A 14,935-nucleotide genomic window follows, 5' to 3' on the forward strand; every position below is an offset into this window, starting at 1 on the left:
ATGCTATGTGCTACATGCTACCTGCTACCTGCTATAGATCATGTGATGCAAAGCTGTAGAAATATAAAATAGTGGAACCTGACAGGGAAGTTGAGCGTGTTTATCAGTTTTAGCTAGCATCCCCCACGGCGGCCGCCGGTCACCGACCTCTGGATCAAACACTGAGCAGCAGTTCCACACAAACTGGATTTCCCGGATCGGACCCTGAACGCAGCGTGAACCTCACACGCCTAGAGGACCAAACGCAGGACGTGACGGCGTCGGGGGAAGCGGAGGGCGAATCCCCGCAGCTGTCGCCACTCCTTTATCTGCTCTTCATGAGTTCGCGGGTCATAAATTTAGCACCGCGATGATCCCGGTCCCGGATTGGGCCCCGCTGAGGAAGTCCCGTTACCTAATAAACACCACCTGCTCACAGCGTCTGGCCCGAAAGTGGGGAAAAAAAAGAAGGTGGGTGTTGCTGCTCAGAGGCTCCCGGGCGCTGCAGCCGTTCAGAACGATTGATCCAGCAGTTTGAAATATTTGTCAGATGATGGAATAACCAGGGGTTTCTGGTTTCACCTCCTCCCTCCTCCGACTGGTTTCCACATTTGCCGTCGGTGTCGGGGCTTCGTCTTGTCCTCCGTCAGGTTTCCCACACAGCTCGGACACGGTGGGGGGGTGGGGGGGGGTGGTGGGGGGTGGGGGGGGCAGCAGTGTTTTACACATTAGGCAGCGACGAGCCAACATCAACACATGGTGGTGGAGAACAGCAGAATGGAAGAGGCCTGGTTCCAGGTCCAGAGCTCCTCCCAGACCTGGACCATCAATCAGGGGAGAAAAGAAAGGATCAGGCTGCTGGATCTCTCTCTCTCTCTCTCTCTCTCTCTCTCTCTCTCTCTCCCTCCACCCAAACCTCAAACAACTGTCCTCCAGCCGCTGCAGCTTCTACGCCTCCTGCTCTGGACCTGTGAAGAGTCAGTGTTCGTGTCCAACGTGAGCGGCGGCAAAACGAATCCCTCCTGCTGACTGTCGAGGTCCAACATGGCCGCCGCGCCGCGCCACGCCGCGCCTGCTGCCGGACGACCGCCACGCTTGTGTTCTCATGTGTAAACACAACCGTCCACTCCGTCTCTGTGTCTGATGGTCGAACTCCTGGATCAAGAGACGAGTCGCATCCCCAGGCTCCGTTTTGGGTTTTCTTTTTTTTTTTTTTGCATGATCGTTTCAGAAAGTATTTTCAAAAAGTTGTGTTTTCAGCGGCTCTGAGCTCCAAAACGCAAATGATTTGATGTCAATGAGGCCTTGAAGCTCAATAGTTTTTCCGTCTTCTCTTGGATTGTTCTTCTTCTTTCGTCCATCTTGTGAAAAGCATCAATCAGGAAGAAGAAGAAGAAGAATCTTCTCTGGTGAAGTGCAGCATTAACAGATAAGACCCTCTGCTGTGCGTCTTCCAATGTGTCCACAGATCCTCGGACACAAAGACCTGACGTCCCCGACACAGCGGTACATCGACAGCAAAGTGGTGCGGACGCAGACGGAGGGGGAGTGGCTGTCCTTCGACGTGACGGAGGCCGTGAGCGAGTGGCTGAACCACCGAGGTGAGCGTCTCGCCGTCTCGTCCTCACTCCGTCCCCTCGGCGGGAGTCGTCCTCCGTCCCCCCCCGGCTTCACGTCGTCCTTTTTCCTCTCCCCCGCAGACAGAAACAGCGGATTCAAGATCAGCCTGCACTGCCCGTGCTGCACCTTCGTACCGTCCAACAACTACATCATCCCCAACAAGAGTGAAGAGCTGGAGGCACGGTTCGCAGGTTATTTGAGTCTCGACGTCCAGAGGATTGTTCTGCCGTCGTTCTGTGTTTCCTCCTGTCTTTACCGCGACTACAGACGAGCAACAGACACGAGTTCCACGGCCGCTTGACTTTGACTTTCGATCAGCTTTAGGTTTGACGGGCGGCCGGTTTGTCTTCCAGCCTTCTGGACGGGTCAAATCTGAGGCCGAGGCCAGTTTGCATGCAGACAAAAAGGAAGGTCGACCTTATAAGGACACGTCTGGGGACGGAGGACTATCGGTGCTTTCCACTCGTAGTTCTCGTTATCAGCCTCGTGAGGAATGGCGGCGGGGAGGTGATCTCCTGACGTGACCAGCAGATGATTCATCCCGAGGCTGAACCTCTTGACAGAGAAGTTCAACCCACAAAGTCCTTCATTGGTTCGGTGAAACCCAAAACGTCTCACGTCCAGGCTGAATTCGAGGACCGATAATAAACGACTGACCTTTAATCGCGATAAATTAAAAAAGAAATGTTCCCAAAGTGAAACAATAAACTCGTCCACAGCCGGGATTCTGTAAAGTAGAGTGTCCAGTAAATGTCAGAGACTCTGGTGAGTGACGGTGTAGCGGGGCGACGGCGCCACCACAGGTGAGGTTGAGAACTCCACCTTCAAGATGGAGGATTGGATGGATTTTCTCAAGGTGGCTGAAGGTTCCGGTCGGATCCGGAACACGACATGCCCGGCCACTAGTTGGCGTTGTTGTCGGTTTTAGTAATGAAAACCACACACACACACACACACACACACACACACACACACACACACACACACACACACACACACACACACGTTCTAGTGGACAGACCAGCAAGTTGGATTGTTACTATGGTGACTGTCCAACTTCTTTTTTTTATTTTTTATTTAAGGTCGTGCAGATAAACAATACAAAACAGTAAACAATTACAAAGATGTGTGAAAATGAACAATACATTCTATGTACAAAAGTAATACAAACAAGTGCTACCTCAAATACTATTTACATAATGTGTGTGTGTGTGTGTGTGTGTGTGTGTGTGTGTGTATGACACACTAAGTGTGACTTGGTTGTGTTTATGGGAGAAACAGAGGAGAAAGGAAATAGTTTGTATAGTAACATAGAAAAAGGAGCAAAAAAAAAAAGTGAAATGATCCATTTTGTAGAAATTGAATGAGTTTGTTTTGGAATCGAGGTTCTATTGTCATAAATCCAGGAAGTGTCGATTGAGATTCTATAATAATAATAATAATAATATAGTCAGACAGCAGATTTTTCCATTGACGTCTACTGATATTATTTTGTGATTTCCAGTTTGTGAGGATGGTTTTCTTGGCGATGACTGTCCAACTTGGTCATTTTATTTTGACAGTCACCGTAAAAAACGTTGTCAATGTGGAACTTTGTTGAAACGAAAAAAAAACAAAAACAACCCCCGACTCGTTTTCATTTGAAATGTTGTCTCGTCGGTTTGCGAACCTAAACGCTGGTCTGTCCGTTGCCCCCCATGCTGACGCCGTCCCCCTGGCTGCGTTCCAGGTATCGACGACAGCTTCGTCCACGGCGGCGACCTGAAGGTCTTCAAGCGGCGGCGGCACAGCGCCCGGGCGCCGCACCTCCTCCTCATGCTGCTGCCCTCCTACCGGCTGGAGTCGCAGTCGCAGCACAAGAACCACCGCGCCAAGAGAGCGCTGGACGCCGCCTACTGCTCCAGGTGACGGCACGCTGTCCACCACACACACAACCGCCGTCCACCTCCTGGGACGGGACGGCTCATTGAGTCCCTCGTCTCTTAAAGTCCCGGTGAAATGAGAATTCCACCTCCAAAACACTCTGGTGTCTCTTCTAGAACGTTTTCCTGCTAACTGGCTGAAGGTCAAATGTTAAAACACGACAATCTGAGAGAAAATAGCCGCTAAACGGCGCTATTTCCTCTGCTGGGCGGAGCTTCTGACAATAACAGAGTGACATCACGAGTTGTGCACACGCCCAAGTTGTGTTTACATTATGGAGGATCAGAGTTTTGACCACCAAGAGGCTGAATTGAACCAGATTTCATCATCATGGTCATTTCAAACCCAGTGATTGATGAAGAAGACACAGAAGGTGGTTCTGCCGTCGGTGACCCCGTCTGGAACATGTTTGAGGAAGCAGAAGACGCTTCGTCCTCCATTCGTCCTCGTCTCCTCGCCTCAGCAGCCGCCACTTTTCACCTTTGAGGCTTTGAGTCCTGACTTTTGGCAGAACGACCGGCTTCGTGGTTCCAGCATGTCAAAGCGCTTTTCCGACTGTGGAATCACCGAAGACGAGTCCAGGTATTACTTGATCGTCTACTAGCCGCCCAAGCTAGGGGCTCCTGCAGCTAGCGCCGCCCGTGCTCCTTTCCTCCTCTCTGGTCTCTTCCAGGCTCAATCTTTCATCAAGGCTCATAAAATGCCGACTATAACTCCGAAACACTGTAAAAACTTGGATACTTAAGAGGGAAACAAGCCAATATAAACACAACAGATCGAGATCTGCACAACTCGTGACATCACACATAGGCTCCGCCCACAATGGCCCACGAAGAAGGATTCCCTTGATTTCCTCGGCTGGAGATTCAAAATTAAAAAAATTACTTTGTTATGCGACAACAGTGGTGGGGCAGAGTCGGAGGAACCTTACAAGTAGAACCCCAACTATCGTTTTTTTGCAAAGTTGTGTGTTACATTTCACTGGGACTTGAACCTCCAGTTGGTTGACAGGTGAATTGTTCCCGTGGGATTTGCTCATAAAAAGAGGGGAAAGTATCTGGATTACTTGAAATTCTTTGGCCTTTGAGTTCAATCCCACACAGACGATGTTAACATTCCTGTACCGAACACAGAAATTAAACATTCTCAGATCATCTGGATAATAAAGTGATTTTCAGAGTTTTTCAGATAGAGACTCAAACTCTGAGTGGAATCATCAGCTTTGACATGTGAAGGAACACGAAGCGTCTGCTGAGTCACACTGAGGCTAATGAGCAGAACCCAGTCGGTCCAACTGACGGCTCTGACTCGTCCTCAACAAACTGATGTTTTAAAATGGAAATGGTCATCGATCTTAGGAAAAAAAAAAAAACATTCCGTCGTTTCTGAGGAAGATGTGGAAACAGTGAACCAACGGAGCAGCTGTTGAACGTCGACTCACGTTGCAGGAGGGGTTTCCAGGGAAGCTCTGCGCTTTTGGTTCAAACTGGATCTTTTTCAATCTGCTGGTTCAGATAAGAATCGACTCTTGGGCTCAAAACTAGCAGAACCTTGGCGGCGCCGCCCGGAACAACGTCACTGGACGGCTCAGGAAGTGTAAATGTGGCCCGACGGATCCGTTCAGACCCACTGAGTCTCGTCCTCCTGGACTCTCACTGGAGCCGAAACGCAAAAATGAAAGTCTTTCACTTGAAGCGTTGTGGAAACGGGACCCCAGACCCTGCTGGACGTCCTGCTTCCATGTTGGGTCTGTTTCATTCAGTGACTGACGAGAGTCGTGGACCGCAGAGAAACTTCTGAAACATGTTGGAACGTAAAGCCGCGGTTTTTACATGTGTAACATGTCAGTGACCCAGGACGGACGGTTAAACATCGGCGGCTCTATTTCTGAAAACAAATAAGCCGCAGCGCAAAAATGCGGCTTCATAGACAACCAGTGATGCGTTCGGGTGCTCGTTAAACTGTAGGAAACCCGACTATCCACATGTTGACAAGCCGATTTTAAACTGTCTTTTGTTGTGTAACAATACTTTACTCTACATCCCGGGTCGCTGACATGTCATTAATAATCCACTGGTTACAATAAGTCGTCTATCTGGGATAGAACCTCCGACGTCTTTGACGTTCTTCTGATTCACCCAGTTTCTTTGTCTCTTTCCAGAAACGTTCAAGACAACTGCTGCTTGCGCTCGCTCTACATCGACTTTAAGAAGGACCTCGGCTGGAGGTGGATCCATGAGCCCAAAGGCTACGAGGCCAACTTCTGCGCCGGCGCCTGCCCCTACCTGTGGAGCGCCGACACCCAGCACTCCAAGGTAAAACACCCAGCTGGTTAAAGTGAAGCAGACTGGTTTATAGTGACGGGTCGGTTAATTCCTCATGGAAGCCGTCAACTGAATTAGCTTCAGTTTTAACAAAACAAGCTGTTGTTGTCGAGCAAATGATCTTAAATCAAGAAAAAGGAACGTCCATTTTTTTAAGTTATGATCAGTGAGTTACACACTGGCAACCAGCCAACCAACCAACCAATCAGCCAACCAACCAACCAGCCAACCAACCAACCAACCAACCAACCATCTAACCAACCAACCAGCCAACCAACCAACCAACCAGCCAACCAGTTAACCAGTTTCCATGAGTGAATGAATACTGATGAGAATATTATCCAGTTACCAGAGCAGCGTCCACACGGTGGAAACTTTTTAGAGCAGATTGCTCCAGTTTGTTTCCAGTGATTTGAGTAATGTAATAATGTCGTAATGTACCTTTAAGAGCAGCCAGTGTTCCAGTGTAATAATGTCGTAATGTACCTTTAAGAGCAGCCAGTGTTCCAGTGTAATAATGTAGTAATGTACCTTTAAGAGCAGCCGGTGTTCTAGTGTAATAATGTAGTAATGTACCTTTAAGAGCAGCCGGTGTTCTAGTGTAATAATGTAGTAATGTACCTTTAAGAGCAGCCAGTGTTTCAGTGTAATAATGTCGTAATGTACCTTTAAGAGCAGCCGGTGTTCCAGTGTAATAATGTCGTAATGTACCTTTAAGAGCAGCCGGTGTTCCAGTGTAATAATGTCGTAATGTACCTTTAAGAGCAGCCAGTGTTCCAGTGTAATAATGTCGTAATGTACCTTTAAGAGCAGCCAGTGTTCCAGTGTAATAATGTCGTAATGTACCTTTAAGAGCAGCCAGTGTTCCAGTGTAATAATGTAGTAATGTACCTTTAAGAGCAGCCGGTGTTCTAGTGTAATAATGTAGTAATGTACCTTTAAGAGCAGCCGGTGTTCTAGTGTAATAATGTAGTAATGTACCTTTAAGAGCAGCCAGTGTTTCAGTGTAATAATGTCGTAATGTACCTTTAAGAGCAGCCGGTGTTCCAGTGTAATAATGTCGTAATGTACCTTTAAGAGCAGCCGGTGTTCCAGTGTAATAATGTCGTAATGTACCTTTAAGAGCAGCCGGTGTTCTAGTGTAATAATGTAGTAATGTACCTTTAAGAGCAGCCAGTGTTTCAGTGTAATAATGTCGTAATGTACCTTTAAGAGCAGCCGGTGTTCCAGTGTAATAATGTCGTAATGTACCTTTAAGAGCAGCCGGTGTTCCAGTGTAATAATGTCGTAATGTACCTTTAAGAGCAGCCGGTGTTCCAGTGTAATAATGTCGTAATGTACCTTTAAGAGCAGCCGGTGTTCTAGTGTAATAATGTCGTAATGTACCTTTAAGAGCAGCCAGTGTTCTAGTGTAATAATGTCGTAATGTACCTTTAAGAGCAGCCGGTGTTCTAGTGTAATAATGTCGTAATGTACCTTTAAGAGCAGCCAGTGTTCTAGTGTAATAATGTAGTAATGTACCTTTAAGAGCAGCCGGTGTTCTAGTGTAATAATGTAGTAATGTACCTTTAAGAGCAGCCGGTGTTCTAGTGTAATAATGTAGTAATGTACCTTTAAGAGCAGCCAGTGTTCCAGTGTGTTCTAGTGTGACTCAAATCTTCTGACAGTCCCCGTGTGTCTGTTTCAGGTGTTGGGTCTGTACAACACCATCAACCCCGAGGCGTCGGCGTCGCCCTGCTGCGTGTCGCAGGACCTGGAGCCGCTCACCATCCTGTACTACATCGGCAAGACGCCCAAAATAGAGCAACTGTCCAACATGAAGGTCAAATCGTGCAAGTGCAGCTAGAAGCCCCCCCGAGGACGGAAACGAAAAACCCACAAAGGAAAAACCCCGAACCCTCCCTCTCTCCTTCCTCCGACGCAAAACACAGACGTAGAGCCAATAGAGTGGCCTCACCATCCCTACTGTCGCGCTCCTGGCCCCCTGCTGGGCCACACGAGTACTACCGTGCTGATCTGGGCCGTTGCCGTCGGGACATCAGGACATCAGGACATCAGGATGGCGGTTTCTTGGCGACGGCGCAGCTTCCCCAGCAGCCCGGCGTGTCGGGATCGTCCGCCCGTTGACGTTTGGACTTCCAGGCGCCGGAAGCCGCTGACCGTCCTTCAAGATCCCTGAAAACACTCCGGGGTGCCGGCCCGGCGCTCGGTGCCGAGGCCGAGAGACAAAGGTCTCGTGTGGCCAGAACAAACAGACCGTCCTCACGGTCATCACGGTCATCCGGTTCCTCACTGAAGACGTCCCATATTTGGCGCTTGGCAACCAGTTTCCTAAAGCGAGACGTGGACTTCCAGCTCTGGACGTGGTGAGCTTCGGTCGCTGGCCACCAGGTACGGTATTTAAAAACGATGAACGTGGAGTCCAGCTGGCCAAATGGAGACGCTCCCGGCCAGCCGGACGTCAAATAAAAGAAATAAAGCCGGAGACTTGGACTCTCTGCCTCTGGACTCTCCCGGCTTCTCCGTTACAACATATTGGGTCGACTTTCATTGTTTAGCCCTTCGGCCCTTACAAGTCGTTTAGATTCACAGGTTCTTCAGATTTGACGAGTCGGCAGGTTTACATGTCGGTGGAACGACGGAATGTCTTTGCTGGTCTGGTGGTCGTTTGTGTTTCGTGACGGCGCGGCTGAAACAACTTCCGATATGTTGAGCTTGATTTATGACTGCAGAGAGGCGGAGTAATGAAGGCCTTTATAACAACTTTATAACAACTTTATAACAGAACGACCTGCTGAAAACAGGACCTGTTTTCGTTTAGCAAGTCAAAAGTGTGTGTGTGTGTGTGTGTGTGTGTGTGTGTGTGTGTGTGTGTGTGTGTGTGTGTGTGTGTGTGTGTGTGTGTGTGTGTGTGTGTGTGTGTGTGTGTGTGTGTGTGTGTGTGTGTGTGTGTGTGTGTGTGTGTGTGTGTGTGTGTGTGTGAAGGCCCAATCAGCATGCAGCACCACACACACACACACACACATTAAGACGAAGGAAAACACTGGAAGTTTGAAGTAATTCATGTCGATATGTGTGAAATCCTCCGCCGGTTCTCCAGCACGTCCCGCTCCTCCTCCAGTTTCCTCCTCGTCACAACACAGAGTTTTTATTTTTTTTTCTCATTTTCAGAATGTTTTCTGGATTTTTTATTTTTTTATTTTTTTAAATCATGAAGCGGTGGGGTTTCAGCAGGTCGGGATGCGGAAAGGATCAATGAAAAAAATGTCAATTTCTACAGACGATCCTAAACAATTCAACGTAATTCGGAAGGCTTTGATCTTATTCCTGTCTAAATCGTTCAGGAACATGTTGGTTGTGGAATTAAGAAGCATTCATGTGTGTATTCATCAGGATTCCTGCCTCATAAACAACTACTCATATCTAATACGTTCAGTTCTTCAGCGACGCGGTGAGAAACTCGTCCTTCACTGGGAACAACGACGCAGAAACATTGTGTGTCTGTTTAAAACGGCCAAAGTTGTTGTGAGTAAACGTCCAGCAGCAGAGTTCAACTGACCGGACGCCTCTGAAGACCTTCTGAAGGGAAACTGACGAGTTGGGGAAAGTCCTGAAATAGTGAAAAGGTCTGGTGGCTTCGTGGAGGAAATGTACTACAACAGTGTTTTTCAACCACTGATCCGCGGCTCACTGGTGTTTCCGCGAGATATATTCAGGTGAGCCGTGGGAAATGATCACATTTCACATTGTTTTCTAAAAAAAAACCTTTGTTCTCACAGCGACAGTGTGTTGCAGAGTCATCATGTATAAATACTCTTCACCACTAGAGGGCAGCACAGAACTTTGCCGGTGAAATGTAAAGTGACAGACGTCAGTGTGGTTCATCTCCACCTCCTGCTACCATCTTGTATCAAAGTACTGTGTCAGTGACAGTGATGGAGAAGTTTTTGAAAACCAGGATCTCAGCTCTTCATCCATCAGGTCCAGGTTTCACACTGAGGGAGGCACTATTAAAAAAAGGATTTACTGGATTCCTGTTGATAAAACTTTGATGAGAAAGACTTTGATGTCTTTGATAAGAATGACTTTGATGTCTTTGATGAGAAAGACTTTATAGTGTTAATAGAGGCTACACAGTTTAACATTCTAACATGTTCAGGTGGAGGTGGTGATGGAGGTGGAGGTGTGACTCCAGAGTTTTCCAAACAAAAAAGTGTTCCTTGGCTCAAAAAGGTTGAAAAACACTGGTTTCTAAGATTATAGCACGTTTCTCCTGTGAGGTTCACGTCACAACCGTCTCCTCAAGTACAATGTCAATAATAATAATTATAATAATTATAATAACAAATACAGCAACAGCAGACGTGTCAGCAGGACGTAGAACCTCCAAGTAAAAACCCAAAAAAAGCCAAATATATTGGAAAACAAAAAAAGGGGGAACTGATTTCTCTTCAGTGTTTGTTGTTTGTTCCATCGGGGTTTAGTTTCCTGCAACGCAAAGGTGGAAAAGTTGTCATCTTCTTATTTTAGGATTGAAAAAAGTAACAATTTGCACTGATGTTTTAGTTTTTCCTACGTCAGGTGGTGTTTTACACCCTCGGGTGTAAAACACACACACACACACACACACACACACACACACACACACACACACACACACACACACACACACACACACACACACACACACACACCCAAGTTGGATTGTTATCATGGTGACTGTCAAAATAAAAGTACCCAGTCCCGGAGAACAAGGACTGGGAGTCGTGACATCACGGAGGAAACTTTGTTCTGATGGGCTCTACTGAGCATGTGCAGGACGAGTTGCTGCGGAGACGACACTCAAGTGTTCAGAGAAAGTTGCGTTTTGCCCGTTTCCAAAGTTGGAACGTACATGAAGTTCCACCTCGGCAGCCATTTTCTAAAAGTCACCGTTTTCCTGGCGTCGTCGTGGAAACGGACAGAAAACGAGGGACGTTCGTTGTTTCCACTTGAAAATGTCGCCGTGCGTCAAGCGAGTTGCGCTGAAAAGCCCTCGCCGATTCCTCATGAGCCAAAACATTAGAACCGAACGCCAGTGGACACGCCCACAAACACTAGCAGACACGCCCACAAACCCCAGTGGACACGCCCACAGACGCCAGTGGACACGCCCCCTCCCGGAGCTAATTATTTGCCGTCTCGCTGGTTGGACGCCACTGGACTCATGACTCAGCAGAATTAAAGCTGAGAGAGAAACCTTGGCCTGGACCTCGTCGCGACTCAGCTGTTTTCTAAAATGTGTATTTGTTGTTGTTTGCCGTTGTCATGGAGACGCGCCGTGCTGCGTCCTCACGGTGCCACCGGTGCTCCAGTGGTAAATAAATTATTTAAGTTTCAATGAAACCTTGTTGTTTGTTTGTTTTTTGTGTTTTCAAATGCTTGCCTGTCCTTTTTTTTTTTTTTTTTTTTGGCTTCAACTGTAAGTCGACTCTTGTGTTCATGCGTTCATGTGACGACACGACGCCCGTCGCTCACAGCAGGGAGCCGCTGGCGGGCGAAGTGAAAAACAGTGGTTATCTTGTTACGCGGCTCATTACAGCTGGAACTCCACCAGACAAACCTCGGAATACGAAAGTGAACTTGCACGTTATGAAAAGCGAAGCTGCAGTTCAGGAGGTTCTTTTCACTTCGGGTCGTTAGGTTCATTGAGAACGTGACGTTCTGCGGGTTCCTGATCACAGTGGGAACCTTTTCACACGACAGCGTTTCAGGTGTGAACGGATCGTTTTTTTAATGGTTTTGGTCTCAGAAAGGTTTTATTTTGACAGTCACCATAATAAGATCAAAGATTGTTATCACAGTGACTGTCAAAATAAAACTGCCAGATTCAGATTCTGCAACATCGGAAATGTCAGAACATGAGAAGTTTCTTGTGTTCCCTGAACGCACCGTTAGAACGAGTGGTCCTGTGATTGTCTTCTGTCTTCTTCTGTGTTTCTTCTGTGTCTGGTGAGTCACAGCGCCCCTAAAGGCCTGTCATGGTCACAGCGCCCCTAAAGGCCTGACATGGTCACTGCAGGTCCTAAAGGCCTGTCATGGTCACTGCAGGTCCTAAAGGCCTGACATGGTCACTGCAGGTCCTAAAGGCCTGACATGGTCACTGCAGGTCCTAAAGGCCTGACATGGTCACTGCAGGTCTTAAAGGCCTGTCATGGTCACTGCAGGTCCTAAAGGCCTATCATGGTCACTGCAGGTCCTAAAGGCCTATCATGGTCACTGCAGGTCCTGAAGGCCTGTCATGGTCACTGCAGGTCCTGAAGGCCTGTCATGGTCACTGCAGGTCCTAAAGGCCTATCATGGTCACAGCGCCCCTAAAGGCCTGTCATGGTCACTGCAGGTCTTAAAGGCCTGTCATGGTCACTGCAGGTCCTAAAGGCCTATCATGGTCACTGCAGGTCCTAAAGGCCTATCATGGTCACTGCAGGTCCTGAAGGCCTGTCATGGTCACTGCAGGTCCTGAAGGCCTGTCATGGTCACTGCAGGTCCTAAAGGCCTATCATGGTCACAGCGCCCCTAAAGGCCTGTCATGGTCACTGCAGGCCTGAAGTTCTGTCATGGTCACAGCGCCCCTAAAGGCCTGTCATGGTCACTGCAGGCCTGAAGCCTCATGTTGAGTTCACAGTCACGTGTCAACGGAGGTTTTTTGAAGAAGGCCGGTGGAGAAAAAAGAGTTTTTTTCCCGTCGCGAGGCTGTGGCCTGAATACGATCCTGCGACGCTGAAAAGTTGGAATGTAGACGAACACGTGTTAAACAACGTCGCCCCGCGACGCAGTTTGCATCGGACCACCCGACCTGCAGGTGATTGACACGAGCGCCGAGTCCCACGGTCATCATGACATCAGCAGCGAGCAACGCTCCCCACGGCAGACCCGGAACCCTGGGGGCTACCGGCGGAGTACTACGGAGTACTGCGGAGTACTACGCCCTGCACGTCGACCCACGCAGTGCGTGAGGCTGCGTGTTTGTGTTTGGATGCCGCCTGCCAAGGCATTCCTCTCGCAGCAATTTGAGCGAACCCGATCGCCGCCACCTCTCCTCGCCCTGCGTCTCGTGTGGCAGCAATAATAGCCCACGAGCCAGAGCGTCGTGTTTCTTTGGTAAAAGCCTGCAGGGGAAGGCCAAGTCTGCTCCGGGTCGGGATTAGCTCCTCTCTTTGTGTTTGGCTCAGACATGGGGGGAGGAGGTGGGGGGGGGGGGGCCGACCTCCTTCTGAAGTCTGACAGGTGTAGTGTAACCACGGTGCTGGAGACAGAGGCTGGGAGACAGATATGGAACCCCAGGACATCCAATCCCTACAGTGTCAGCCTGCTTTTACTCTTCTTCACCAAGAGACGAGACAGACGGTGGCGAGGACGACAAGGAAAAAAGAAAAGCCACGGATCAGAAGGGGGAGTCGTCAGAGAAAGACGTGTCCTGTCGGTTAGTGTTGAGACGAGGAGATAAGGTCAGTGTGGAATCTGAAGGTAAGGCCGGAGAGGACAGGGAGTCCGTGGGACGACCTTTGAGAGTCTGGGACAAGAAACGTGAGGTTGAAAGACCTGTAAGCAAGTTCTGGACGTCGCCACGGCTCCAAACCCTTCAGTGCCAAAGGACAAAATGATGTTTGGAAGCTGAACTGAACTCTGGGTCTTGAATGTTTTGGGCTGAAAAAACAACCGATTCATTGCATTTCAAATATCCTGTGGACCTAAAATGATTCTCTCAGCAGCTGCGGCAAACCCAAGAAGCCCACGGTGTGATGTTTTAGGAGCGTACATGTTCTTTGGACAGGTGTCCGCCTGCTAAACGAAGGGAAAGGAAAGTTCCCGAACGGTCCGTGGGGGACATTCCGCAGCGAGACGCCAACGTGTTGAAATACACTGCAGCCACCGCTGTCCTTGCTCGGGTCCGTCTGTCAGCAGCCCTGCATCGCCTCCACCTTCCCGGTCCAGCTGGAGGAACGCTCAAGGCTTCACGCAGACTGATGGAAAGTCCAAGCGGAGGTTAACCCCGGGATGCGGCGGGCCCGCGGGCCCCCCGCGGCCCCCCGCCACTGTGTAATCTCACACAGGCCATTAGCAGCCGCCGGTAGATCCCGCGCCGTCTCTCGCTTCCGCCAGAAGGGCTACGATTGTTTTCAGTGTAAATACCAGAGTCTTTGTCTCGGGGCGGCCGATATCGCTAGCCCGCTAATTTACAGCTGTGAGAAAGGAAATGGGAGTCCTGGCGTCTGGAGGGGGGGGGGGGGGGGGGGTCGAGCTGGTGTTCTGGTCCAATGAGATGGAGATCTGGTGAAGGCGGAACCAAACCCAGGCCACTGGGCACGAGCACTTCATCTTGGTTTTATCACACGCTTTACTAAGAATAGAGGAAGAATATCTCACAGGTATTTATTGTACTTACATTCTGCTGTTTTCATTATTCTGTCTTATACTGTAGGTCTATGTGCTAGAATGTTAGCACATTATCTGATCTATCTCCTCTGAATGTTTGAAAATACTTCAGTGGAAACGGCAGAAACGCTTCTGACGGTCGCAGTAACCAGTTCTACTGCACATGCTCAGTAGAGCCAATCGGAACAAGGCTTCCTCTGTGATGTCACGACTCCCAGTCCCTTGTTCTCCTGCACCTGGTACTTTTATTTTGACAGTCACCGTAATAATAATCCAGCTTGGTGGTTTTACTTCGTAGAGATCAAGACTCTGTGCAGATTCTTAACAAAGCTCATGTTTTGAGTCCTTGATTGGTTTTCGTAACTCCGACCGACGGGGAACAGCTTTTTTTTTTTTTGCAGACTCCATTAGCTGCCTTCTCGTGGGACCACTTTTCCAAAACGTCTCGTTCAGGGAGCAAATGAGGCCGAGCTCAGTGTCGGGGGGATGGGGTGGGGGGGGGGGGGGGGGGGGGGTGTCGGGGGGGTGGGGGGGAGAACAGAGAGCGCAGTGTGAGTGAGGTGGGGAATATGACATGGTTGAATGGAAACTCCATGGAGCTGCTGTCTGCCCTGCTCTCTCTCTCACACACACACACACACACACACACACACACACACACACACACACACACA

The 14,935-nt window shown here is 49.0% G+C and overlaps 1 protein-coding gene across 1 annotated transcript; it reads left to right on the forward strand.

The window, feature by feature from the left end:
* Window positions 1–1,382: 1,382 nt before the first annotated feature.
* tgfb2 (transforming growth factor, beta 2) lies at window positions 1,383–9,273 on the forward strand. The gene is made up of 5 exons (XM_080500460.1): window positions 1,383–1,580; window positions 1,680–1,790; window positions 3,329–3,503; window positions 5,684–5,837; window positions 7,534–9,273. The coding sequence occupies exons 1-5, from the start codon at window positions 1,436–1,438 to the stop codon at window positions 7,690–7,692; spliced, it is 744 nt and encodes a 247-aa protein (XP_080356586.1). The 5' UTR covers window positions 1,383–1,435; the 3' UTR covers window positions 7,693–9,273.
* The last annotated feature ends 5,662 nt before the right edge of the window (window positions 9,274–14,935 follow it).

This window comes from Blennius ocellaris, assembly GCF_963422515.1.
Source record: "Blennius ocellaris genome assembly, chromosome: 8".
Taxonomy (NCBI): domain Eukaryota; kingdom Metazoa; phylum Chordata; class Actinopteri; order Blenniiformes; family Blenniidae; genus Blennius; species Blennius ocellaris.